Here is a 27,508-nt window from a genome sequence, read left to right on the forward strand (position 1 = left end):
ATGGACTATTGCAAATATGTTAAATTCTTTTTGTACAGATCAGGCTTTACAGGTAGTCTCGTCCTCGCAGACCCATTCTCCGGGGTGGCGCTTATAATATCTAATCGATAAGCGCCACCCCGGAGAGGACGAGACTACTTTACAGGCTCCTTGAGCCTTCTTCACCTGTAACACAAATTAATACGGTATTGTAGTCTCGTGCCCAGCCAGGCTCGTGCTAATGGTGTTGGCACATTATTAGCGCGAGTCCGATTGTGCACGAGATCAAATGGCTGAAATATATTTTGGTAGCGCAAAAATTATTGCTGACGTGGTTGCGCTGTCGGTGGTCTGTCTGAATCCAAATGGCTACTGAAAAATTGGACGAAGATCTTCAATGTTTTCATTTCTCTGAGGTGAAGAATAGTGCCATTGTACTGTATAGTGTCGTGTATAGTATTATCTACGAGATTTTGTGTAGGCCTTTTTCAGGGTGGCGCTCGAGGATGGCGCCTATGGCCGGACTAGAGATATGATAAGTGCCGGCACTCCAATATATCACTCAAGACTAGAGATATGATAAGTGCCGGCACTCCAATATATCACTCAAGACATTGATTATATTACTTAGGCGTAGCAACCCGTGGCTCCAGCGATTTTCTGATTGTAAATTGCAAAAAGATCGAGATACTCTAATAGAGCAGTCAATTACTCTAATATCTTGCTACGCCTATGACTAAGCCTCGGACTAATTAACATTGGTTCGACCAATTATGGAATATGCCGCCCCAGTTTGGGATCCGTATTATAACACTGACATTTATAAGTTAGAAAAGGTGCAAAGAAGAGCTGCTCGATGGATTTTATCAGATTACTCCAGAAATAGTGTTACGTCATTATTGTCCTCTCTTAGTATACCTACATTACAACAACGCAGTCAGTCATCAAGATTAACACTATTCTATAAAATAATTAATAATACACTACCAATCTCCATCCCCTCACATTATCAAAGAACTCAATTTTGTACCAGGCAACATCACCCCAATCATTTCATTCTGCCACAAGCAACCCTCAACACCTATAAATATAGTTATTATCCTAGAACTGTTAAAGACTGGAATGAGTTGCCAATTAATATAATAGAATCAAGAAACTTGGATGAATTTATTTATGTACTTAACCTTCACTACTGTAATTAATTATCAAATTGCATGTATGTATGTATGTATTTGATTGTACCATTTGGGGTTTTCACCCCCTGGGCAAACCAGCTGAGCTGACTGCCCAGTACCTAATCTTAAATCTTAAACTAAGCTGAGCTGCCTGCCCAGTTATCAATATTAATTATTATAATTAATATTGATAACTGGGTAGGTAGCTCAGCTGATATACTACTCATTTCGTGTATACCGCACAATCATATTTCCCCCTGGTGGTCTATGGTATCCTATAGACTAGTTACTAGTCATATGACAAGATTTGTTGCTTGGACCCTACCGACCCAACTTTGCACAATAAAATAAAAATAAATTAGACTACATGACGGGGAAATGATGCATACCACACCTCCAACAATTACCATAAGTAGATTAATGATAAGCATTTTTATTTTTCTCTGTGCATATAAACAAAATGGCTACTGCTTGCTAGCATATGTTCAGAATAAGAGTGAGTGTTTGGTCATACAATTATGCCTGATGCTGTTAATGAAGTCAATGGAGAATTGTGTCAAGCAAGTGCAAAGAAAAATAATTACAAGCTAGTAGCAATAAAAAGTGTATCACTGAAGTACAAATTTAATTCCTACCGTAGGCTATAAATTGAGCATGGCTGAAGTAGGGATTATATTTACACTCCAGGTGATGGTCCCCCTAAGCACTTTTAAAATTATAATGATCCCTACTAGATTGTAAAATTCTTTACTATAATGTACGTCACTTGTTCAATTTACACATGTTTCAATGAAACAAACAGAAAGTCATGGGTAGTAATGTCAATCTAACCATGCAACCTGACTGGATTTTTTTAATTTTATTAGTTGGTCAGGAGCAAGCAAAAAAATCAATTATGTAGTTTACATTGTACATATCTCTTATTAAACTGAATAATGATTATCTCGGTGTTATATACTCTGCTCCTGAGTTGCTTATAAAGCTTGGTCCATTGTACCACACTACTAGAACTATAGGTCCCTTATTTCTTGGTAGCATAGTGGACTATATGCAATTCTATACACCAGCCAGTGAGTACAATGTGAAAAATATAGTATTGAGTGTGTGGTTGGAGATAATTACATTATTTTAGTTGACTTTATGGTAACATTATTGTAATACTCTAATAGAGCGCACATTTTCATAGAAATTCTAATAGAACACATAGAATGTTCTAAGAATTTTCCATTGGTAGATCTATAAAGTAAAAATGAAGTGGTGATAGCAGAGGTATTAGAGTATCTCAACCTCACAATATACAGTTGTTTGGTTTTTGCCTTGTGACTCTTTAGCTGTTACAACTATAATACAAAAATGGTGTGCTTTGGAGAAGGGACCATGGAGCCATGCAGGCATGAAAATTGCATTTTCTTCCTGTCAATATACACACGGTGTGACGTACTAACTTTATTAGCCACATAACAACCATGGTGTGTCTTGATATGTAGAAATTAGGTGAAGAGTGGTAATTTAGATCAACATTTAAACAGTACAGTGGAACCCCCTTACTGAATTTATAAAGGCCGTCCATCTAGGTCACAAATCAACAGTATTAGTAGCTTGTACACTCCTTAACTAAACACACCTCTTTACAAAGGGCAAAAATAAATTTTCCAATGGTGTCCGTCTATAGAGAGTTCCACTGTCATATTTTGAGCAGTCAGCATGATAAAGGTGTGAGTATAGCAGGAGTGCTACAATTACATAATGCACTTTGTAAAAGAACAACTATAGAGTGATACCTTTTATGTCTTGATCTTGAATTGGTAAGGTTGACAACTAGTTCTAATGCATATATAGTTAGTCCAGTGATGTTTGTTTTAATTGTGTGATCTCATGGTGTACTATTTAGGCAAGCAATGCCAGGAGAATACCCAGACGGGTTGAGTTGAGAAGGGCTGAGCATCCATGGATTAGACCATCAAAGTTAGATGTTGAACTTTCTCAAACTGAGAGGGAGACTCAAGTCAGTACATCAGTACAGTGTAGTTGTATTTATCTGTATAATGGTGATACAGGAATTGTTCAGAAAGTTTGTTAGCATATTAAACAAGTTGACACCTCAGAAGTTTGAGACACTTGCTAACCAAGCACTGCAGTTGGCCATCGATACAGAGGAACATATGAAGGGCTGTACTGACAGGATATTTATTGCAGTGTGTATAAGAGAATGTGCTGTCTGTGTATATATGTATGCTCTAATGGAATAACACAACACAGAGGGACAAAGAATATTCATACCTATCCTATACCTATAAATGAACTATATACTTATAAGTGTGCACTGAAATTTCAGTATGTTAAAATAAATCCCCCCAGTTAAGGTAGACTAAAAGTTGGAGCTAAAAAAATTCTGCTGCTACATGGCTAGATTTGAATTGAATAAGATAGCTATACCATCTAGCTATACCATCTAATTTGTAAATATTTTGCTTACTTTGTTTCATTAGCTGTGTTTTTGTGTGATCTTCAATGGTAAGGTAATTGAATAGCAATTTGAAGTTCTTGTAAAGTGCAGGTGTGAAAAAGACTAAAAAAAGTTTTAAAAAAAAACTAATATAAGTGTAGTCCACACACAATTAAATGACTAAATTTTGTAATGTGGTTTATTGGCTGCGTAACCTAGAAGTGAGTTTACTGTAAAATTGCAGAGCTTGGAGAAGGAAATACATTTATATGCAAAATGTCTTACTTGTTTGCTACACCGACATCTTGATCTGCACAACATACTGCTGTGTGTCTTACTTAATATTTGGAGAGACAGGATCATAAGCTAATTAGACAAATCATCATAGAAGCCATTTTATTTTATGTATATGTACTGTATAGCCTAAATATTTCGAGGGGCAAATATTTCAAGGTTGAGCAATGTTGCTAAAAATAAAATATTCACGGATTTACAAACACTCCCAAAATATATTAGACTATATGGAGGTCTAAATATTTCAAGGCTAAAATTTTTGCTGATAACCCCCAAAACCACGAAATCAGTGAAAATTTTCCCCCTCGAAATATTTAGGCTATACAGTATATGCTTTTGGTGGTAGCATCCAGTGTACTGGACATGATGCATAGTAAATTTTCATAAATTTTTGGCAGGTATGTAGTGGACCACACTTCAGTGTGGTATATGCTCAGCTGTGTAGGGTATTGTCAAAGATTACTGTTGAAGTGGGAACTGGACCTGAATCTACAAAGAAAAGTTTTCGTAGTCTATTACTTAACAAATGTCAACAAGAATTTGAGAAGGACAAAGAATCAGATGAAACCTTTACAGAGCTGAGGAAGAAGGTTGAGGAAGCTGCTACCCTAGAGGAGAAGAAACAGTTAGAAGAAGAATTGGAGGAGAAGGATTATCATGTACGTCACAACCACCTAGCAATCGTCAGGTTTATTGGAGAACTGTTCAAAGTCAAGGTGAATTTGAGAATTTGTACTTGCAGCATATGTCTGACATGTGTCTTGTGTGTGTAGATGTTGTCTGAGGAAATAATGCACGAATGTATTAGAAGACTGTTACAAAATACAAGAGATGAAGAAGCATTGGAGTGTTTCGTCAAGCTGATGTTCACTGTTGGTAAAGATCTGGACCATGCGAAAGGACATGTAATAGCAGGTCCAATCTGATTGTGCCAAAATATTAGAATCCATACCCTTAGGGTCTAATACAGCAGTACATGAGTAGAGTAGACTTTATTATCAAAGCTGGGATGATCTCATCTCGGATAAGATTCTTGCTACTAGATGTATTGGAGCTAAGAAACGTGTGTAACTTGTATGTGTAGGCCTTCGGTTGATAAATGCCATTTTATTTCAATAGTCCAACTGGGTACCATGGAGAGAGGGCAATAATCCTAAAAAGATAGACCAGCTACATGAGGAAGCTGAGATGTTACGTCAGTTTGCAATCCATACCGGTCCTCGCATAGGAGGCCAACAGAAATCACGAAAATAAAACAGATGCAAATTCTAGTACTATATACCCAGATGACTCTGTATAACTCAGGCTGTAAGCTCTCGTTGTACTCCATCAGAATTTTTTATGAATTATGTTAGAACAGTAGATTGTAAATTGGGTTGTGATATTGTGTTCACATATATGCACACATGTCACAAACACATACAAGCATGCATGCACTGCTCACACACACACACACACACACACACACACACACACACACACACACACACACACACACACACACACACACACACACACACACACACACACACACACACACACACACACACACACACACACACACACACACACACACACACACATTTATGCACACTGCACTATATAAGCATTAATTCTTTCTAGGAATTGTGTTGTGATCTTGATCTCACAACCAAAATTTATGCTGGCAAAAGCATTTTTTTCCTATATCATATACAGCTGTGTGGTAACTTTGAATACTAACATTTATGTACAAAAAAACAACTCAAAAACCACATTTTTGATGATGGGTGATCATAGCTAGATTGAATGACAACTTCACTTGTAAAATTATGGACTCTCTCATTATAAGGCAGCACTATTGGTTTTATCAGCTAGAATAATGAACTATGTATAAACAGGAGTTCATATATAGAGGGAGGTATTACTATATTATAGTAATAGTTACTGTTACCTCGGCCCCTGAATTTTTTTTATAGTTGCCACTTACCATATTCTTTATATATGTCGTAGTCATCATCAACATATTTACCTACTTTATAAGCCAGCTGCAGTGTATAGTGTAACCATATAGCGGTCATTGTATTTGATGTAGCTATAGTGACCATATATGGAAACTTTTACAATGTAATATTTGCTCCATAGTTATGTAGTGGCTGTGAGCATGTGGCATGACATGTTGAACCATCAAAACAGAAGTTTTACTACCGAGGCAATGAACTATAATATGTTGGATGCACGCATCCCAGCTGAAGCCACCATTGTCTAGTAGTAAAACCCTTAGGAGTATCACACTAATGTACAATATGATGTCAGCTTCTAGCTATTGGGTTGCTTCATCATGTCGTAAAGATACAATCTTGTTTTCCAGATCTTTCTTTTGTGCAATTACTTATATTCTTCTCTCTGCAACAGCTATGCACATCAGGGTTGATGTACATTATTTGATTTAGTGTTAGATCATGACCCCAGAGTTGTGATGATCAAGACAACAAGTAAGGGTCTGATTTTGTTTCTTGCCAAGTTGAGTGACTGAAGTAATATGAGTCTCTACATGACACCTAGAGAAGTGCACAAGTTGTTGAGGGTGCATGGATGTATGATCAGTGTTTGTATTAAGAGTAGGACTCTCTGGTAGGTTATGCCGGATAATTAATTACATTGTAGACTTTCACAATCAGTCTGCAGAGAATTCATAATATATAAAGCAATGGTAAAGAGTTCACTTCTGAGAATGGGAAAGAGTCGGAAGACTGAGCAGGGGGAGATTGACATTTTAGCTAACTGTTTTTGGAAGGATTCTAGCATATATCAGTAACTTTACTCTACAGGTGTGTGCTCAGATAATTAAGCTATGGACTTTGCAAGTTAATTAGATCTGAAAGTAGCCAGGACTGATTTCATTTGCCGGGTTCTTAGTCAATACTGGTAGATGGCTTCACCTGGAGTGGATGTAAAATGGATGGCAGCAAGTTGTCATCACAATTTCTGCAAACGAAGACCAGTCTAGTAGCTATAGTATACTGTCTCCTTATGTAGCTAGGGTATGGTCTGCCCATATGGCCTGCCTTACGGTCAGTTGTGGGCGCGCGCCAGACGCGACACTCACGATAAGACGTACGATAAGATGGCGAGTGAAAGGCTAAACGAAGATCTTCAACGTTTACAACTCTCTGAGGTGACAAGAACGGGCAGAGAGTTAGGGAGGGGTTCCTACGCCACAGTATTTGAAGTGATGGTACACGGAACACCATGTGCTGCCAAGGAGATGCACCCAATTTTGCTAAGTGATAAACGCAAACACGACTTCCTCACAGAATGTGTCCACAGCAGTCAGCTCCTTCATCCTAACCTGGTACAGTTTATTGGAATACACTACTCCAGCCCAACTGCTGATCTCCCATGGCTAGTAATGGAGCTGATGTACATTAGTTTGACTGGATTGATAGAGAACTATGAAAAGAAGCACATTCCAGTGAGTTTTAAATTGTCCATTCTAATGGACATTTGCCAGGGTCTTCAATTCCTTCACAATAAGAGCATAGCTCACCGAGATCTCTCATCAAACAATGTCCTTCTGACAAAACATCTGGTAAGTAAGATCGCTGATCTTGGAATGGCTAAAGTGATGGGAGCAGATTCACAGAGACACACCCTTGCCCCAGGCACACAAGTTTTTATGCCCCCAGAGGCACTTTCGGATGAATCATTTTATGGCTTTCCTATTGATGTGTTTTCACTGGGATGTGTTGCTATACATTTGGTCAGCATGCAGTGGCCTACCCCAAGAGGTATCAAACAACAAGACAAGGTGACTGGTAAAATGGTAATGCTAACAGAACAGCAACGAAGAGAGAAATATTTTGTTAATTTTGGCCAATTACTGGTACTTAAAAGGCTTGTAGAGAGATGCTTAGAAGATAGTCCAAGTGACAGACCTGTTGTCAGCGAGGTTACTAAGGGATTACGGATCATCCAGTCTGATCCTTTACTGAATGAAAGTGTTGACATCATTGAGCTATATAATTCTGTAGTGAACTACAAAGAACAACTGCACTGTAAACAACAAGAATTGGTTGAAAGAAATAAACAGTCTCAGGAAAAAGAAATGGAATCACTTCATGAATTAGAGCAAGTAAAATCAGTGTTGGCTGAAGTTGATCAGAAACTGATCAATGCTAATAGCCGGCTGGTTGCCAAAGACACTCAACTAGCTGAGGCAAAAAGTGAGTTGGATGCCAAGGATTCTCAACTAGATAAAGTCAATAATCAGTTGGCTACAAAAGATACTCAATTAGCTACAGTCAAAAGTCAATTAGCTGCAAAGAATGCTGAGTTGGCCGAGACTAAACAGCACTTACAAGATCAAATAGCAGAAATGAAAAGGAGGGAAACACAAAAGGTACGTATCTATTAAGAATAAAACAAAGTACTTCTAGAAATCTAATTATTATTGTGTTGGGTAGTTACTACTAATTACTCACTGCCTTGTAATTATAATTAGTTATTACTCCCTGCTGGACATAACCAGAACGTACTAGCTGCTGACCCTTAATCGAAAATTTTAGGTATACATATATAATACATCCAGTGGCTGCACTCGTATTGGCTTGGGTGATTGATCATCCTGTACAGGCTATCAACCTGATAAGTGTTACATGTTACACTACATGTAACACTTTTACACCTCAGATGAAAGGAGCCGCCCGGGCTACATTTTGTATGTAGTGCAGCTAGCCGGGCTACATACGAAATGTAGGGGTAAGTAGAATTCGAGGAAAACGGGGACAACTCACAGAAAATGCCTGATAAAGGTCATCATGCAATTATACAGGTTGGACAGGTTGGATTTTACAGCACAATGTTTCCTTGTGGCATTGTTTGGATCATTTCGCTAAAACGATCGAAACACTCTAATAGAGCAGTCACCTGCATTAAAATACTCTAATAGAGCAGTTTAAAATGTTTTGCTAACTATCCAACCAGGAACCCACATTGATTGCCTGTGATTTGATGGACTATAGCTGTCATAGATTAGGTATATAAACTAGCTAAGTCATCAACATTGAAAGTTAGCTACTCCTTTGAAACCATAATTTAAAAAAAAAAAAAAATTCAACTATTAAATATTAAATTAATACTGATATGAAACTGAGATTCACAAAGTACTCTAGTTAACTGACAGTGCCTATTATAGGCTTCAAAAACTTCACCTATACTGCTTCCAGATAAAAAGACATACGATGGGAGTATGCATGCAGCACTGTTATGCTTGTCGAGCTGAGGTGGCTCCAAGAAGAGTCCCCATGACTGCTCATATAGTCCTTAGTCTAGCCATGCACCTACACATACCTCAGCTGCTACATGCCTATCATGTGACTTTTTCCTGAGATTGCAGGTACAATTTCCCGCATCTTTGTGCAGGCATTGTCAGTTAATTAGAATCCTTTTGTAAACTTGTAATTATAATTTATGCTAGCTATAATGGTTTAAATTTTATGGTTTCAAGGGAGTAACTAACTTTCAATGTTGATGAATCTATGACAGCTATAGCCCATCAATTCACAGGCCATCAATGTGGTGGGATAGGTGACAAAACATTTTTGACTGCTCTATTAGAGTATTTTACTACAGGTGACTGCTCTATTAGAGTGTTTCGATCGTTTTAGCAGAAGAATCCAACAATGCTGCAAAGAAGCATTGTGCTGTAAAATCCAACCAGCATGATGGCCTTTATCAGGCATTTTCCGCTGGTTGTTCCCATTTGGTTTACACTAATTTCACAACGCTTCATGTCCGCGGACGCCCCTGCGTGTATATATTGATATATTATACCACAATTGGTTTCACGAGGTTTCAAGATAGTAGAGGGCGCTAAAGCGCCCTCTACTATCTAAAGAATGATTTCTCATGATCAGTAGTCCAAAGTTAGGGGTAGGGTTTGGGTTCAGCCATATTCTTTAATATACGTTAGATCACTATTTTAATATTATCTTGCATTTAAGTACGTCAGGGTTCCGGCAGCTGGCAGCGGTGATACAGTGGTTATGGCTCTGATTCATTATAAAACGTCCCGGGATTGAGCTCACATTTCATTAATTTTTAAGTTAAAGTCACAAAAGGCATCAAGCTTTGTGAAATTAGTGCTACCCTTCCTGTCTCCACTTTCCGTTCCTGTCCTGTTCCCGTTTTCCTAGAATTCTACTTACCCAAAATTTAGACCGGGCTACAACCTGGCAGTGATTATATATAGATATGGCACAATATGAGGTATAATTTTGGCTTTTATTTCTCCCTGTAACTGATTACAAAGGTTACAAGGTTACAGACATCGTTTAGAACAGGTTGCGGTAGGTTACAATGGGTTATGGTAGGTTACAATGGGTTACGGTAGGTTACAATGGGTTACGGTAGGTTACAATGGGTTACGGTAGGTTACAATGGGTTACAGCAGGTTACAATGGGTTACAGTAGGTTACAATGGGTTACAACAGGTTACAGTAGGTTACAATGGGTTACAACAGGTTACGGTGGGTTACAACATGTTACGGTAGGTTACAATGGGTTACAGTAGGTTACAACAGATTACAATGGGTTACGGTAGGTTACAACAGGTTACAATGGGTTACGGTAGGTTACAACAGGTTACGGTAGGTTACAATAGGTTACAACAGGTTGCAGTGGGTTACGGTAGATTACAACAGGTTACGGTAGGTTACAATGGGTTACAACAGGTTACAATGGATTATAACAAATTACGGTAGGTTGCAACAAGTTACAATGGGTTATAGTGGGTTACAATAGGTTACAATGGGTTACGGTAGGTTACAATGGTTACAACAGGTTACAGTAGGTTACAATGGGTTACAACAGGTCACGGTGGGTTACAACAGGTTACGGTAGGTTACAATGGGTTACAGTAGGTTACAACAGATTACAACAGATTACAATAGGTTACAATGGGTTACGGTAGGTTACAATGGGTTACGGTAGGTTACAATGGGTTACAACAGGTTACAGTAGGTTACAATGAGTTACAATAGGTTACAATGGGTTACAACAGGTTACAGTAGGTTACAAAGAGTTACAATAGGTTACAATGGGTTACAACAGGTTACAATGAGTTGCTGTAGGTTACAATGGGTTACAGTAGGTTGCAACAGATTATGGTAGGTTACAACAGGTTACAATGGGTTCCAGTAGGTTACAACAGGTTACAGTAGGTTACAATGGGTTCCAGTAGGTTACAACAGGTTACGGTAGGTTACAATGGGTTACAGTAGGTTACAACAGATTACGATATGTTACAATAGGTTACGGTAGATTACAATGGGTTACGGTAGGTTTCAATGGGTTACAACAGGTTACAGTGGGTTACAGTAGGTTACAACAGGTTACGATAGGTTAGAATGGGTTACAGTAGGTTAGAATGGGTTACAAGGGTTCTTGCGCGTACACTGTACAAGTTAATGAAACATTAGCTCGTAACTTCATAGTCATACAGGCACAATATGGAAGCCACCAAACTGTGTGAAACTACACCATTATAGGTTGTAACCCCTTTCGATATAGATTGTGTACTATACTGGCAGAGTTGTAGGTCACCCAAAGTAACTCATTAAGCATGAGGTTGTTCAGAGCACATTTATTTTAATATTTTTTAAAATTTTGGTATTTGACTGTACTAATAATGGTTTTGGTAGCTGACAAGAGCTAAGGAAAATCTCAAGTGAATGTGAGCTGGCTGCAACTATATCAGAAACATTATAGAACCAGTCCTTATTATGTTAACACATCATGTGGTCTTTAAAAGCTATGTATGTGTATTGTATGTTAGCACTAGTACGTGACTGCCCTACATGCTGGACTTTATTACCCTAGGTTTACTCTTTCAGCTAGTGTGTTTAGCTTGACAAAAAGCTGAAATAACACCTCTCTTGATTACCTTGGTCTGATTGAGCTACAGTATTTGTCATTGTAAAGCTTTCCCATACATTTTCTATTACTTTTCCCTTCTTGTGTGACATGTTCACCTGCTCTATCTTATCAACAGGGAACTTTTTTTTTGCTTAGCCGCTGTACTATTTTCAGTATACTCCCTTGTGTTTGTGTGAATAAGTTGACTTTCCACCATAATTGCTTTTACTACCTAAATGTGATGTTAAACTATGTCATTTGGTCTGTCAAAATGTAATTCTAGTGTCCCAGCAATTGGAGCCATTTTTTTGTCAATACAAGGTGAGTCATGCAGCCATGAAAATTAGAAAATGCAAGCCTGGCAGTCCATCAGTTTATTTATGCCAGAAATCATAGTGAAATTGTTATGAAAGTGTGGTTCAACACTTCATAGTATCACTTTACCCATTTAGCTAGTATGTTAGTGTAAAGTTAACAGCAGCTGTAAACTTCATAACAGTTGACTGTTTGCTATTGGACTTGTAATACGTAGGTGTGACAGTGGGTAATATATATATATATAATAGTGTCACAAACAGACTTCAGATCAGCAAGTGTTAAAATACAAATACTCTAGAAATACAAATAGTTTTATCAAGACAGTACTTAAGTACAAATAAATATGTTTTAAATGCTTTCTTGGTGTAATAGTGTTACTGGAAAAACACAACCACCTTGTTTCCTCAAGTAAACTACAGGAGTGTACGTATGTTGCTGTTATTGAATTTGAACCACTCACTATTGATTGACACACTATTACTTTGGCTAGTTAAACGGCAATGTCAGAACTAGAGGATACAGGTACACACCAATTTGCAGTAAATTTCTGGCCAACAGGACAAATGGTTTGCTTTCCAAAATTTGTGCAAATCGTTTTGAAAGTAAGCATTTTTAGCTACAATATTTATGTAAGTTTTTGAATTTATGAGCCTAAAGAAAGGTATTGGTTTTAATCTATGCATATAATATTATACTCAACGACTGAAGGTACCAATTGATCTCTAATGCTATTATGTATATACTTTAGGGAAGTGCTGAACAAGGTGTATTTAAATACTACAATATATACTTATACCCATGTATTTGTCCAAAGGTTTGAATTCACACAATTATTATAAGAAAGCAGTGTCCATCAAATGACACTTTGAAGACAGAAGGTTGATGATGCTTTAGCCATCCTAATTTCCCTGTATTGGTACCAAGTGTTCTACTGCATGAATTGCAGATCTATGTAAATGTGCATCTCAAACTTTCACAACCATTCCAACACAATACACAAAAATTCTACCTTAGAAGTATATAATATGTAGTACCAAGAGTTCACAAGTATGAACTCTTGGTAGTACAGAATCATGATTAATTTTGAAACCTGTCTATTATAGTTATATACCTTTGGGCCAACATGTCCTGACCTTATAAGCATTAGGTTGGTCATTTTGTGTACAAATCACGCACTTATGGATTTTTTTCAATGGCCAATTTAAACAAGTGGTATTCTATTGTGACTTGAGTAGAGTCAGGTTACACTGTATCAGTAACACCAGACTTGTTTTTTTTTGCACAACCACAGATGTCAATATGAAATGGTGTAACCTACTGTAACCCATTGTAACCTACGTCTGTTGTAACATACCGTAACCTGTTGTAACCCATTGTAACTTGTTGTAACCTACTGTAACCTATTGTAACCCACCGTAACCCATTGTAACCTACTGTAACCTATTGTAACCCACCGTAACCCATTGTAACCCACCGTAACCCATTGTAACCTGTTGTAACCCATTGTAACCTACCGTAACCTGTTGTAACCTACCATAACCCATTGTAACCTGTTGTAACCCATTCTAACTTACTGTAACCTGTTGTAAACTACTGTAACCCATTGTAACCTGTTGTAACCCTACCGTAACCTACTGTAACCTGTTGTAACCCATTGTAACCTACCGTAATCTGTTGTAACCTACCATAACCCACTGTAACCTGTTGTAACCTACCGTAACCCATTGTAACCCATTGTAACCTACCATAATCTGTTGTAACCTACCGTAACCTGTTGTAACCTACTGTAACCTGTTGTAATCATCACAATGAACCTGTTGTACTGTATGGGTATAGTAAAACCTATGTACTACTGCTAATCCATAAATCAGTGTCTTCAAGAGAAAACACTGATGTGTAATCATGACAGTGAACAGCAGAGAGATTGACAATGAACAGTAGTAAGATTGACTATGAAGCATGGATAAGGGTTTAAGATGTCTGTAACCTTGTAGTAACCTTTGTAACTGGTTACAGGGAGGAATAAAAGCAAAAGTAAGACAAAATATACCTCATATTGAGCCACATGTGTTAGATAGAATATTGAGCCGCATATGTCAGCCTAATAAGTGTCACAGATTAGCTGTAACACGGGGAATTCAGGCTTTGCCTGATATGTATGTCCTTGGACCTGAGGCCCTCGGGCAGTCGGGCATACATGCGCACTGATAGTGCAGTAACATTTTGAGTCAGTGCAATATATGATATATATGCACTGGCTTTCCTTTGATCTGAGGTGTGAAAGTGGTACATGTGTTTAATATAGCTAGTTAACAATATGAAATATCACAACATATGCACTCACAGCTTAGAGTCAAGGGTAGCTATAGCGGTGTGAGGCCATTCTATTAGAGCTCTTTGATTTGTGAAGCATCTATAGTCACACTTATATTAAACAAAGCCCTCATGCCCGTGTTACAACTATTACATGTATTATATATATGTAATTTGTATATTTAATCAGAAATAGTTAAAGTATTAAATATCTGCTTTATCTTTTTCTTCTTCCTGTGGTAAAGAAAAAAAAGATAGGTTAAAAAGCCCCAAAGTTGGCCTATTTTAAGGAATACAAATACAAAAGAAGTGATATCTAATCGAGCGGCACCAAATTCACCTGAATTGTCGTTATTAAATTTTTTACCATTAACCTACCATCACAGCCATTTCTTGGCCGCCACCTTGGATTTCACATCTTCTTTCACCATAGCCTTTTTGAGGGCCGCACTCTTTACAGCTCGGCTGTTTTGGATTAGATATCTTGATCTTTTAAGAAGTTTGTACTTTGCTTGCTGAACATATAAACATCAGCTCCAGAAGAAAATACATGTAACTTGCTCTATTTTGTGAATTACTCATTTGGGGATAATTTGGGATTAGGTGAATAAAAAAGAATTGCCAGAAAAAATAATGGGTAATTTAAAAAGCACTGGAATTTTTTATTTAAAAATGAAGTAGGGATCCAAGCAATAAAACGTAGTGAAACAAGAGATGAATGATGGTATTACAGCTTAGCTTTGTGAGAAAATCCCTATATCGGCATGTTTTTCTTCAGTACCAAAGTAGGGATTTTCTCACCGAGCTATGCTCATTCATCTCTTACTTCACTACTTTTTATCTCTTTGATTCCTACTTCATTATATACTAGCTTGTTTAGTTCTTTTGCTATATACATGTAACTGTTCTATTAGGGTGACTGCTGTATTAGAGTGGCTCGAATCAGCCTCAAGCACATGGTCACTATTCCTTATTTTCACCATGCTATCATTCAATAAGGGGGTGAGGTCATCATGTTCAAGTAAATAGATTGTTAAGCGGTGTGGTCTCCATGCTCCATTGTGATATATTAGTCAACCAATCATGGTCTTGAACCTATTGTAAAGTTACAGGTGTCTACTGGGTGTCCAGTACCTTTTACAGCAGCGTAAGTGCTTTCAATAATTTGGTGGCATCTAAATATGCTGTTCAAGGAAAGTGTTGGTATGGAAAATTAATGCCTTGGTATGGTATCGTTGTATGAAGAAGATGATAACCAGCCTGATTAAAGATAAAAGAAGGACAAGGCGCACTCATCAGAACCCCAAAAGGCACATCCCACTGGCATAAAATGGTGGCTGTGAGCTGTTTCATTGGCCTCCAGCCTTGCGACTGTGGTCAAGCAGGTAGGCAGGCAGACCAATTTTTTTTTCATGCTGTACTTGATGTTAGATGGACTAACATTATTCCGTAAAGGTGATTTTCATCACATAAGATGTCTCTATGATGATTTTTAAAGGTGGAATTTTAGGCAGTGCACGTCTTTGGGGGCGATCCTTACTTAAACAGTACTACTGTACTGTTTGATATTGTACTCAAGCCTACTTTAACTTCTGTCTTCATTATGTGTGTATAGATATGAAAAATGTGGGTAAAAAGGCAACCCCAGCCTATGGCCGGCTTTGGGAACCTTGTAAAGATGGTGAAATCTACCACCACATTTTCACCAAATATACCACCACGTGTCAGGGGCATAGCCACACTTTTGGTGATGCCAGGGCCTAGCTGTATAGCAAGACCAAAAAAAGAAAAAGGTGACTACCTGCTGACAATAGTTGCCCTCCATAGTTATCCTCCAATAATTGCCCTCTCTATTTATACTGTTACATTGTTCAAGTAAAATTTATGGTTTTGAAAGAACTATACCTCCTTATTTATAACTACACAACTTGTTACACTGCTTCTCTGAACACTGTGACTGCTTTATTAGAGTGATTGACTGCTCTATTAGAGTATCTCAATCTTAGTGCATGGTTATATAATTATTGTTGATTCCCAGGTTCTGGCTACGCCTCTGCCACATATGCAACCAAATCTGCACAGCTTGGCTGTTTTGCGTGGATTACATTAACTAAATTGTACTCAGCACTGATTATACTTTCATATTTGATTATTACGTATTTACTAAAATAATTTTCTTAGTATTGAGCTGAAGTATAGGTGATTAATTATTAACCAGAAATAAATGCACTAAGGTAACTTGTTGACTGTTTGTTTACAGTGCAAATTTGCTATGCAAAGCCTCTAAGATGGGACACACCTTTGAACGGTTCGGCTATTCCTGGTAGCCAACAGTGCAGTTTATCAGTAATTCAAATTTTCTGTTAGAAACCACTGGGAAAGAATGTGCTCTGAAACCAATTTTCACATGCTTTTTTTTACTGGGACAAGGAAACCAAAGATTTTCTAAGTATTTGAGTCTGACCCAGATTGTGCATTGAGTCATTTGTGTTGATTATAGTATCTTGCTTGACAGTGACAATGTCTATAAATGGATCACTGCTGGTAAGTGTATTCTAAAAAAGGAAGTAGAACATGGGGGTAGTTTCAAATCGAGTTATGTGACTGCTCTATTAGAACATTGACTGTTCATTTAGAGTATTTCAATTGTTAGATGTTTGGATAAAACATGCCTCGAAAATAGTATAGAGCAGGTAGCAATATTTATATGGTCTATATACAACTCTTACTACATTCAATGATCACTCATAGGGAAGCACATTAGTACAGTATGAAAATGCACAAAGTCATCCCTTTGAAGTCATGCCCACCAGAGTTAGTGTATAAGAGTACTTTTGAACAAAGCATGCCTGTGTTACTGGTATAGACTGAATCTACATATTTATCTTTTGCTGATGCAAAAACTCTTTTTGTTATAATTGATAGTGTGAAATGTAGGTTTTAGCACATACCTTTGCTTTCATGAAGCCCATACATTTATATACAGAGCTCAGTTAATATACTCTAATGGAGCACACACTTTATGCAAAATACTCTAATAGAACAGTCACTTCCACAATTCAGATAACAGAACGTTTGGATAATTGATGGCTGAGGGACCACTGTACCACCTTGATAACTCAATATTCTCACTAATATAACACAGTTTATAGGTACCAATGAGTGTCAGATGTACATGCTTGTAGTTTTATTGAACAATTCACTACCTTGTTTTAATAATATTAGAGAGACAAACCCCGAAGGATAATAGAGCTACCAAAGAAGGTTGAATTGAGGAAGGCTGCACATCCATGGGTTAGACATTCTAAACTGGATGCTGAACTAGATAATATTCTTGATGAGGAAGAAAAGGAGACAAGGGTTAGCTCCTTGTCATTATTTACTATTTTACTTGTTATTGTGATGATTCAGATGCTGTTCAGAAAGTTTCTTGGTATATTAAACAAGTTGACACCTCAGAAATTTGAGACACTTGCTAACCAAGCACTACAGTTGCCCATTGACACAGAAGAACGTCTCAAAGGCTGTATTGATAGGTTATTCAGTAAAGTAAGTAAATTGTGGGTACACACATGCTCTGATGTGTGTGTGCGTGCATGTATGCATGTAATGGATGAATAATTTATCAATAAGATTTTTTAAATTTCTTCTTCAGGCATTAGAAGAACCAAACTTTAGTGTGGCATATGTTCAACTGTGCCGGGTGTTATCCAAGGTCTCTGTTGAGGTGGGGACTGGATCTGAAGCTAAGAAGAAAACCTTCCATAGTATTTTACTTGCCAAATGTCAACAAGAGTTTGAGAAGGATAAAGAGTCAGATGATGCTCTAAATGAGCTGAGGAAGAAGGCTGAGGAAGCTGCTACTCCAGAGGAGAAGAAACAATTAGAGGAAGAATTGGAAGAGACGGAATATCAAGTTCGTCACAAGTATTTAGGAAATATCAAATTCATTGGAGAACTATTCAAAATTAAGGTAACCTTATATACGCATACACAGCTTGGGTGTAAGTAGTGAAAACGGTGTTAAGATTTCTTAAATTTCAAAGCATGGGTGGAGTGGTGCTGTTGTTGGTGTTTCAAAACTGTAACATATCCATATAGGAATTTGGCTATTATAAGTCAAATGATTGTTAGAGGCCATCATGAGGTATGGTGCATTACAGCTACAGCATCATAGAGTACGAATCATGAAGGTTTGATGGCATTTTCTACCAAATTATATGAAAAATAATATGAATTTAAAACAAGTTGATGTTGTGCTACACTTTACTTCTAAAAATCAGGCCCTCATGCAGTTAAAACTAAGCTATATAGGCAGTTATTCAACCATGTATATAATTTAATGCAATGTTATTATTAAGTTAGCTAGACAATTAGATTTGTAAATATTGTAATTTAGTGTATTTTGTAATTCATGAATTATTGTGTAATTTGGTAATTATGTTGATATGCACTGCTAAGGAAGCGTAATTCTAACAAATTTAAAACTGCAAATTGCTTACAGTCAACTGTTTTATAGTGTCTCTATCATGTTTTCTCATGCAAATTGTTTAGAGCAGGGGCGTAGCTAGCCAGAAGGCGATGGAGGGGCAGGAATGCCCCCACTAAACACTCAACAAAATTGTTCATGATTGCAAAAAAGGCTAATGGCCCAATGATGGGCTAGCCAACATACGGTGTTGTATTATTACAGCTTATGTAACTAGCTATGTAACTATTTCAGTACTGATTGCTTATCATTTATCAATGGAGGTATATTCGTCGAGCATCATCGCACGTGCCACAACTGTACTCCAACAAATTCATCCATACCAACATACAAAGATCCAGTGTAATTGACTCGAGAAAATAAACTTGGTACATTTAACACTTTATCACCTCGTAGGCAGTAAGTAGGTTCATAGCGTCATCTGTTCTCCTTTGTCACGTGTGAGTTGTGACTCCTGCGAGATCACTTCGAGCGGGTCACTCTTTTTAGGTTCAAAATGCTCTATCACGTGAGTAGCTTAATATAGAAGTGTGTCTCTAATATTTTTGTTCGATGGGTTCATTGAATGTTGTGTGCTGCGTAGTAGTGCACATAATTTATTAGTCATTTGTGTGTCAATTTAATGCTGGTAAGCTTGTGACGGAGGTTTAAAAAAACAACACTTAGTGATGGGGAGGGGGGGAAGGGAATGTCCCCCCTTGCCTCCCTTGGCTACGCCTCTGGTTTAGAGAAAGCCTCGAGGCTGCCCTTCATTTTCATTTGTGTAAGTGTAGGACACAGCCCCTTTCACCTTGAAGAAATTTGTTATTTTTGGTGGCATACAAAGCTAGATTTACCATTTTTGGTTGTTTTACATCCATATAGCCCATTGTAAAATGTATTCATAATGTTTTCAGGAGCTCACTTCACCCGTTTTTCAAGCTAACACGAATAAAGTTAAAACTTACATACCTGGAAGGTTAATGCTGGTGCTGTACAGCCTTTATTTCTTACATACAGGCTGCTTTTAGCTTACAAAGTTTTGCTCACATGGATGCAAAAGAGAAACAAATATAGGGGGAATCCACGAATTTACGAGAAGCCACATACTAATCCTTATGCACTAAAATTTTCCCGAGTGAGGAGACTGGGCATCCAAAATTTTCCATAGAAATTGTCTTTACAGAAGGTTTTAAGAATAATTGAAGGTTGGGGTTTATTACTATTTATCAATAAATCTCGAAGGGAAGTTGATAAGAAGGTATGCCTTAATTCCCGAGAAAATTTGGGTCAAATACTGTGACTTGTTCTGTAAGTCGTAGTTTCACAGCCGCAGTCTGGAGATTCCTTACACAGTGATCCTGTCAACAATATGTATGTATTTCAGCCTATTTTCCTTGCTCACTTTCAAGATGCTAACAACAATGCTCCATGCTTCAGGACCTATCCTGAGTATGGGGTGTTGCATAACACATCTCGAAAGTGAGCAATGCGAATGGGTTGAAGCACACATACTATATTTACTTGGTTAAATGCTGCAGCAGTTACTACCTTAGTTCTAAAAAATTGATGCGGCAACTATTCACCATTTGATGCTCAAAAATGACGTTGAAGCCCCTATTTTCAAAATCCATTGTGGCACCATTCAAGTGCAGCTACTACTGTGCAGCGTTTAACCAAGTAAATATGGTATATTGTTGATAGGTTCATAGAGGAACTGTGTAAGGAATCTCCTGACTGCGACTGTGACTTACAGAACAAATCACAGCAATTGATCCAAATTTTCTTGCAAATTATGGCTATTTTAGCGTACCTTCTTATCAACTTTCTTTTGAGATTTATCAATAAGTAGTCTTTAATTTCACTAGCAACAAACTCCCAACCTTTAATTATTCTTAAAACCTTCTTTCTGTAAAGATGATTTCTAAAATATTCACGGAAAATTTTTGATGCCCAGTCTCCTCAAGTGGGAAATTTTTTGGCATATACAGGTTCAAACATTCATACACAGTTACACACACTCACTCACGTTTTTTGGAGAATAATTTCAGTAAATTAGGTGTGTGCCCACAGTTGGCCCATGCCTGGTTTAAAAATTAGTCTCATCACCTTTCCTTTGTGGCAACTTAGCACAAATGTTCCCTCAGTGTGACCCAAAGCAATTTTACCAAAGTCTTTTTGAAAATTTTGTAGGAATTTTGCCATTCAAATCCTATAAACTGATAATTTAAGTAACTAAATGTGTAGTATAGGCAAAGCATTAGCTTTGTGTTATTAGTGATTAGTTATTAGTACAAGTACAGGGACAAGTTGATGTTGTGCTACTTCTAAAAACCAGGTGCCATGCAGCTAGCTAACTCATCTGGAATTTAACCAACTATGCATTACTATTTTGTAAAAAAATAAAATAAAAATCTGCCCTCCCGCACTGGTATTACTATTTTGTTATTATAACTAATAGGTTTTTGATTTTGCAATAATACATAATTAATTTATTGTAATTAGGATTTGTAATTCATGAAGGTTTTGTAATTCTTCAATTACGTTGCTATGCGCTGCTAAGGAAACGCTTTTCAAACAAACCACTTGTGACAACATATTACCAAGAGTTCATAATATACAGTAGTAACTCTTGATACTACGCACAGAAGTATCTTCTAAATTGTTTTATAGTTAATTGTATATTTTTCCACAAATTCTCTTGTCAAAGCCTTAAAACTGCTCTTCATTTTCCATAGGGGACATGTCCCTTTCAATTTGAAGGGTTAGGCTATTCCTGGTAGTCTATGAGGCCTGCACCTTTGTTTTTCAGTTGTTAAATGTCTGTAAAACTCAAAGGGAAGGTAATTCACAAAGTCTAAGGAGAGTCGCCACACCCGTATTTCAGACTGTCGATAAAAAAAAACCACCTCAGAGCAAAGTTTACCTGTGTGGAAGTTTAATACAGACTTCATTTCATTTTTACTTATTACATGCAAGCCGCTTGTACCATTTAACAATTTTGCTCACATGGGTAGATAACACATGCATGCACTTTTACAAAAACAATTTCAGTAAAGTGGACGTGCACCTGGTTTAAAAATAGGGATGTAATGAAACAAGGAGGTCTATACTAGTGGACATTTAATCCCTACTTCAGGGGCTGAGTCTATACCCATAACTGAATTAGGGATTAAATGTCCGCTAGTATATCTTCAGTTGTAGGTGACCTCTTTGTTTCAGAACTTAATCCTCATGAATTCATGTTTCGTTGTACTTGTGTGTTTACTTTTATTGTAGCATAAATGTGACTGGTGAACCCTCACATACCGCATCAAAGGAAAGAGCAGTGCCAGACTTAATGCTTTTGTCTGAACGTGCACCCCAACTACCAATTGCTGAATGTGAGGAAGTCATTACACTTCATATTATTCAGGTATGTTCAATCCGTTACACAGTGTTACAAATGAAGAACAGTACAAGAAGTGCAAACATAGGGAAGCCATTTTGCACAGCCACCACGAATCAACACCTTGTGCTGTTAGCAAAGATAAATGGGACACAAAAGAGGACACTGGTAAGTCCATGAAGCATGCATTGTAAGTACTGCGGTATGCCAAAAGGCACCTGTTGGGCTGAAGCGATGTCGAACAGTGAAAAATCAAGCCCGTAGCCTTAGCCATTTCTTGATCATGCTTATTTCAATGTTTGGTTTTGCTTTGTACCTTAGGGGTCATCCATAGTTTTCAGCATTTTCACAAGCGTACAGAGTGTACGCTGGGGAGGGGGTAAATCCAATATGTACGCTTTTTAATGATGTTGATATTAGAGCGCTATATAAAAATAATTCTAAATAATTTAACGTGCGCATTCATTTTCAGTATCAAGATGGCGGAATGTGAGTTGCAGCTCAAGTGTCATCCATAGTTTTCAGCATTTTCACAAGCGTACAGAGTGTACGCTGGGGAGGGGGTAAATCCAATATGTACGCTTTTTAATGATGTTGATATTAGAGCGCTATATAAAAATAATTCTAAATAATTTAACGTGCGCATTCATTTTCAGTATCAAGATGGCGGAATGTGAGTTGCAGCTCAAGTCAGAGCAGTTTCTTCTGGAACTCGCTAGACATCCAGACAAGTCACCAACTAATCAATACCAGCATTTCGTGAACGCCTTTGTTGTGACAAACAATACGAAGATGAAGAGGGCAGATGCGGTGAATCGCCCACAAGTGGAGTGGAAGGAGCGAGTTGTTGGTAGCAAAGAACACTATGTGGCAGCACTGAAAAAGTTGTGCAACACTTGAAGCGGCACAGGACAAGGAATATTGATTCAATTTTCATATAAACAGGGTATAAATTGTGCATTAGGTATACAGGTAGCTATGACTAGGCCATGTTGGGTAATAGCCAGGATCGCTTTCAGTAAAAACTGGTTTCACTGTACTGAAAGCACGTAGCTGTACAGTACTAAATGGCTAGATCGATAGGTTTAGCACTATTTGATACATGCGGGATTGTAGCTTTCCAGCTAGTTTAATCTATAGAAGTAGTGTTTACAAATAGGTGACTTGCACAATGTATCGAACAATAGCTACCTATAACTTGTTTTCTTTGCAGACAAGCACAGTGAATGAAGAAACTACAGCAGTAGAAGAAGACGTCAGCAGTGGTGCTGAAGTTCATGATAATGTACGAAGCATTGTAACTCAGCAAGTTAGTACAGGTGTTGCAAGCTGTAGTACTGATGATAATTTGATGCATCATATTGAAGACAGCCAATGGATAGCCATTTCTGTGATGTGCACATTTCTGTCATGTTTTTTACCAGTGAAGCTGACAAGGAGTGCCACACACGCCTGATACACAATGGAACTAGGTCACGAGAGGAATCAGAATCTACTCCACAGTCAAAGAAGTCCAAAGTTAAGATAAAATGTCCTGTTTGTGGTGAAATTTATCCCACCAGATACCAGCTTTAGAAACACCAGACTGAGCAGAATCACAAACTGGGAAGGGGAAGACCTAAAAAGAAATAAGTATATGACTGTCACACAAATTCACACATGAAATAACTTCTTGTATGATTGATCTGTCTGCATTTCCTACAGTGTAAAATCAGCAACAATAATTCTTTTTTAATAATATAAAAACAATTTCATATGTGACATACATACATACATACAACAATTCATGATTGATATCAATTTTTTTAATAGTACGCTTTTAGGTGGGGGGGAGGGGGTTATGGAAAAGAGTATTCTCTGTACTCTTGTGAAAATGCTGAAAATTATGGATGACCCCTTACCTAATACTGTCAGTAATTTCAAATTAAAAGGCCATGCTACAATGATTTTTAAGTTGTTTTGTCAGTAGTGTACCCTGTAGATGCAACAAAAATTAGCACATGCAATTTTTGAAAGTTGCTCGTAACTTTGTACCACTTCTACCAATTCAACAATTAAATGATATAAAATCCAATAGATACCAATTTGTACACAAATAATTTGTAGATAAATGCACTATAATATGTGATCCGCTGAGTGAAAACCGGCTGTTTTTGCAAAATTCTATCCACACAAAAACAGCCAAGCTGTGAAAAAATGGTGCGGCCTTAAAAAGCCTGGGTGAAAAAAGTTGTGAAATCAAAGGTGGCGGCCAAGAAATGGCTGCAATGATGTTAATGCTAATAAATTTTAACAATGCACACAGCCATTATTAAAATTTTTTAGCATTAACATCATTGCAGCCATTTCTTGGCCGCCACCTTTGATTTCACAACTTTTTTCACCCAGGCTTTTTAAGGCCGCACCATTTTTTCACAGCTTGGCTGTTTTTGTGTGGATTTCACTCCTTTTTGTACTTTATAAGGCCCCAAAACCAGCCTATGGCTGCCTTTGAGGTTTGTTTTTACTCACATTTCTTCTTTTCTATGTAGATACAATGATGATTATTGAAGACAGATTTATAAATGTATTTCATTGCATGATTTAATTCAATATTTGATAATTATTATTGTAATACTCTAATAGAGTGCACATTTTTTTTGAGGACTTCTAATAGAACATACATAGAATGTTCTAGAACAATCTAGTACTTCTATTGGTAGATCTATGAAATTACAAACGTTAGATTATAAGCAGATTTCAACTAGAAATTTCATTTATAAAGCAGAAATTAAGTAAGGTGATCAGTCAAGGTAGCAGTGGTTCAGTGGTTAAGGATGCAGGTGTTAGGTATGGAGGTCCCTGGTTCGAACTCTGGTAAGTTGTTTTTTTCGACAGTTTTTGCACACCTTTTTACCCCGTGGTGACTGTTCTATTAGAGTATCTCGATCCCGCGATTTTACACTTGCTTAGTTTTTGCTTTATAACTTTGTCGCTGTAACTCTATTGCTATTCAAACTATCAAAAGGCACTGCTACAATGATCAACCTATCTACACACCGATTTTCAAGTTATTTCTATACTTGGTTTACCCTGTAGCCGTGACAGAAGTTTGATCTTTTTTTACGTGAATAAACGTCCATAACTCCTTGAATATTACTCAGATTTACAACAAACTTGGTACGTGAATCCATCGTTACACGCTCTTCATTTGTGCCAAAGATCGAGGCAATCGAGTTACACATTTGCATTTTATAGCAATTTTTGCAAAGTGTGCGAAAATAAATCGAAGCCCCCGTAGCCCCCCGTACGGCATAAGAAGAAGAAAAAAACGAAGAAATTAAAGCGAAATTTTGGACGCCCATATCTCGCAAATGGCTGTTGCGAATTTAATCAAATTTGCTGTGTGGCGTACCCTACCTGGGGGACAGCTATAATGCAAAAATAGTGTGCTTTGGAGAAAGGGCCATGGAGCTATGCATGCGTGAAAAAGCTGTTTTCTTTCTTCCTGTAAATATACTCACGGTGTGGTCGCTGGCTTTCTTGGCCGCACGACACACTACCGTGTGTCTTGATTTGTTACAAAAACGTATTGAAATAAACTAGGTAAAAATATGCGTGCTACATAAAAATTTTACACACATTTTAATCGCTTTGGTATGTACTGAAACAAAACTCAAATCAATTAAAGCTATACGCCACCAGATTATCCAGTTCATTGGGAGTAAGAAAATCTTTGCTTCATGTTTGTACAGCATACGGTATGTGAGTTATGGCCGCTTATTTATGATGTGGTAGAAATAAATTTTATCATTATTTAATTGTTGAAATAGCCTTTTCTTTGCCCACATGGAGACATACTCGGGAAACACTATACCTTGATCGATGTACCAGTTCATGGTGAACAAATTGAGCCAAACCCCACCTTCATAGCTTGTTTCATTTGTGACTTACGTTGATTAAATGAAACATCCAAAGCTGAAGCATCAAAAGTATACCTCCTTAGCTACGTATAACATAACATTGGAATTTGCAATAACAAAAATTAGACCATGTCATGCATAGTATGCTTTGAAGTTTAGTTGTTAATGAGGTATTTAAAATCCAATAGATACCTGTGGGTAGGAATCTAAACTGATTAGATACTTGTAACAAAACTTTTTGTTACATTTGTTATGTGCTTTGCTGGATCCCAGTCACAACAGCCATCAGAAATCATTGCTAGAGTGCAAAGGTGTTGCTAGAAAACATTGCTGAATTATAACGATGCTAGGAAGCCTACCAGTGAGTTATTTTAGCACTAATTCGATCAGGAAGCCGCCATTACTGGCAGTGATCAGAGCCGCACAAGCCATAGTCTAAATCAGACCAGTTATTTTTGCCGTTAGTAATTATTGTGCCATTCCTCATGATCAGGTCTCTAAAATGGATTTGTGCATTATAACCTATTGTTTATACCAAAACAGCCAAGCTGTGAACAAAGTGTGTATCTTCCGAAAGCCTGGGTGAAAAAAGTTGTGAAATCAAAAGTGGCAGCCAAACAATTGCTACAACGATGTTAATGCAATCATTTTTTATGACTGTCATTAACATCATTGCAGTGATTTTTTTCTGCCACCTTTGATTTTGCAACCTTTTCCACCTATGATCATAATTGTACTAGTAATATGGTGTGTTTCTTTCGTGTGTAGATGTTGTCTGAGGGAATAATGCATGAATGTATTAGAAGACTGCTACAACACACCAGTGATGAAGAAGCATTGGAATGTTTTTCCAAACTGATGTTCACCATTGGTAAAGACCTGGACCATAAGAGAGGACATGTAATTCTGGTCATTTTGATGTGCTAAAATATTAGAGTTTTATTTTTCTTAGCATCTGATACAACAGTACATGGACAGAGTAGACTTGATCATCAAAGCCGGAAAAATTTCTTCTCGGATAAAGTTCTTTTTGCAAGACGTTGTGGAGCTAAGAAATGTGTGTGTGTTTATATGTAGTATGTGTGTGTGTACGTGCGCGCGCGTGCATGCCAATGTGAACACATACACTGTACACTGATAAGTTGAAGTTTGTGATTTCTGTGTAGTTGTTGCGATGCTTGATGGTTTTCACATGCTGGTATAGTTACCAGGGGCGTACCTATCATGTAGGTAGGTGAGGCAGCTGCCTCACCAAATATTAGTAATTGAAGTGAGAAGCTAGTAGTGGACCTTTTGATACTTGAAACTTAATGTTACAACAATTTATAT

General features: G+C 37.4%; 2 protein-coding genes across 4 annotated transcripts in view; both read left to right on the forward strand.

Moving 5' to 3' along the window:
• Positions 1 to 318: 318 nt before the first annotated feature.
• LOC136242582 (eukaryotic translation initiation factor 4 gamma 1-like) lies at positions 319 to 5,256 on the forward strand. Its single transcript, XM_066034022.1, has 7 exons — positions 319 to 395; positions 3,046 to 3,159; positions 3,212 to 3,349; positions 4,293 to 4,610; positions 4,668 to 4,799; positions 4,853 to 4,957; positions 5,014 to 5,256. Exons 1-7 carry the CDS (start codon positions 345 to 347, stop codon positions 5,146 to 5,148), a joined length of 993 nt encoding a protein of 330 aa, XP_065890094.1. The 5' UTR covers positions 319 to 344; the 3' UTR covers positions 5,149 to 5,256.
• A 1,742-nt stretch (positions 5,257 to 6,998) lies between these two features.
• LOC136242695 (eukaryotic translation initiation factor 4 gamma 3-like) overlaps positions 6,999 to 27,508 on the forward strand; it is a 39,661-nt gene continuing 19,151 nt past the window's right edge. For all 3 annotated transcript variants that reach the window (XR_010694615.1, XM_066034139.1, XM_066034140.1), the window contains exons 1-6: positions 6,999 to 8,275; positions 17,647 to 17,781; positions 17,833 to 17,970; positions 18,077 to 18,394; positions 26,948 to 27,079; positions 27,132 to 27,236. Coding sequence is in view for 2 of the 3 variants with exons in the window: in XM_066034139.1 (XP_065890211.1) it covers positions 7,001 to 8,275; positions 17,647 to 17,781; positions 17,833 to 17,970; positions 18,077 to 18,394; positions 26,948 to 27,079; positions 27,132 to 27,236 (2,103 nt within the window). In the remaining variant the exon portion in view is untranslated. The remainder of the gene's footprint in view (positions 8,276 to 17,646; positions 17,782 to 17,832; positions 17,971 to 18,076; positions 18,395 to 26,947; positions 27,080 to 27,131; positions 27,237 to 27,508) is intronic.

This window comes from Dysidea avara, chromosome 13 (genome assembly GCF_963678975.1).
Source record: "Dysidea avara chromosome 13, odDysAvar1.4, whole genome shotgun sequence".
Lineage (NCBI taxonomy): Eukaryota > Metazoa > Porifera > Demospongiae > Dictyoceratida > Dysideidae > Dysidea > Dysidea avara.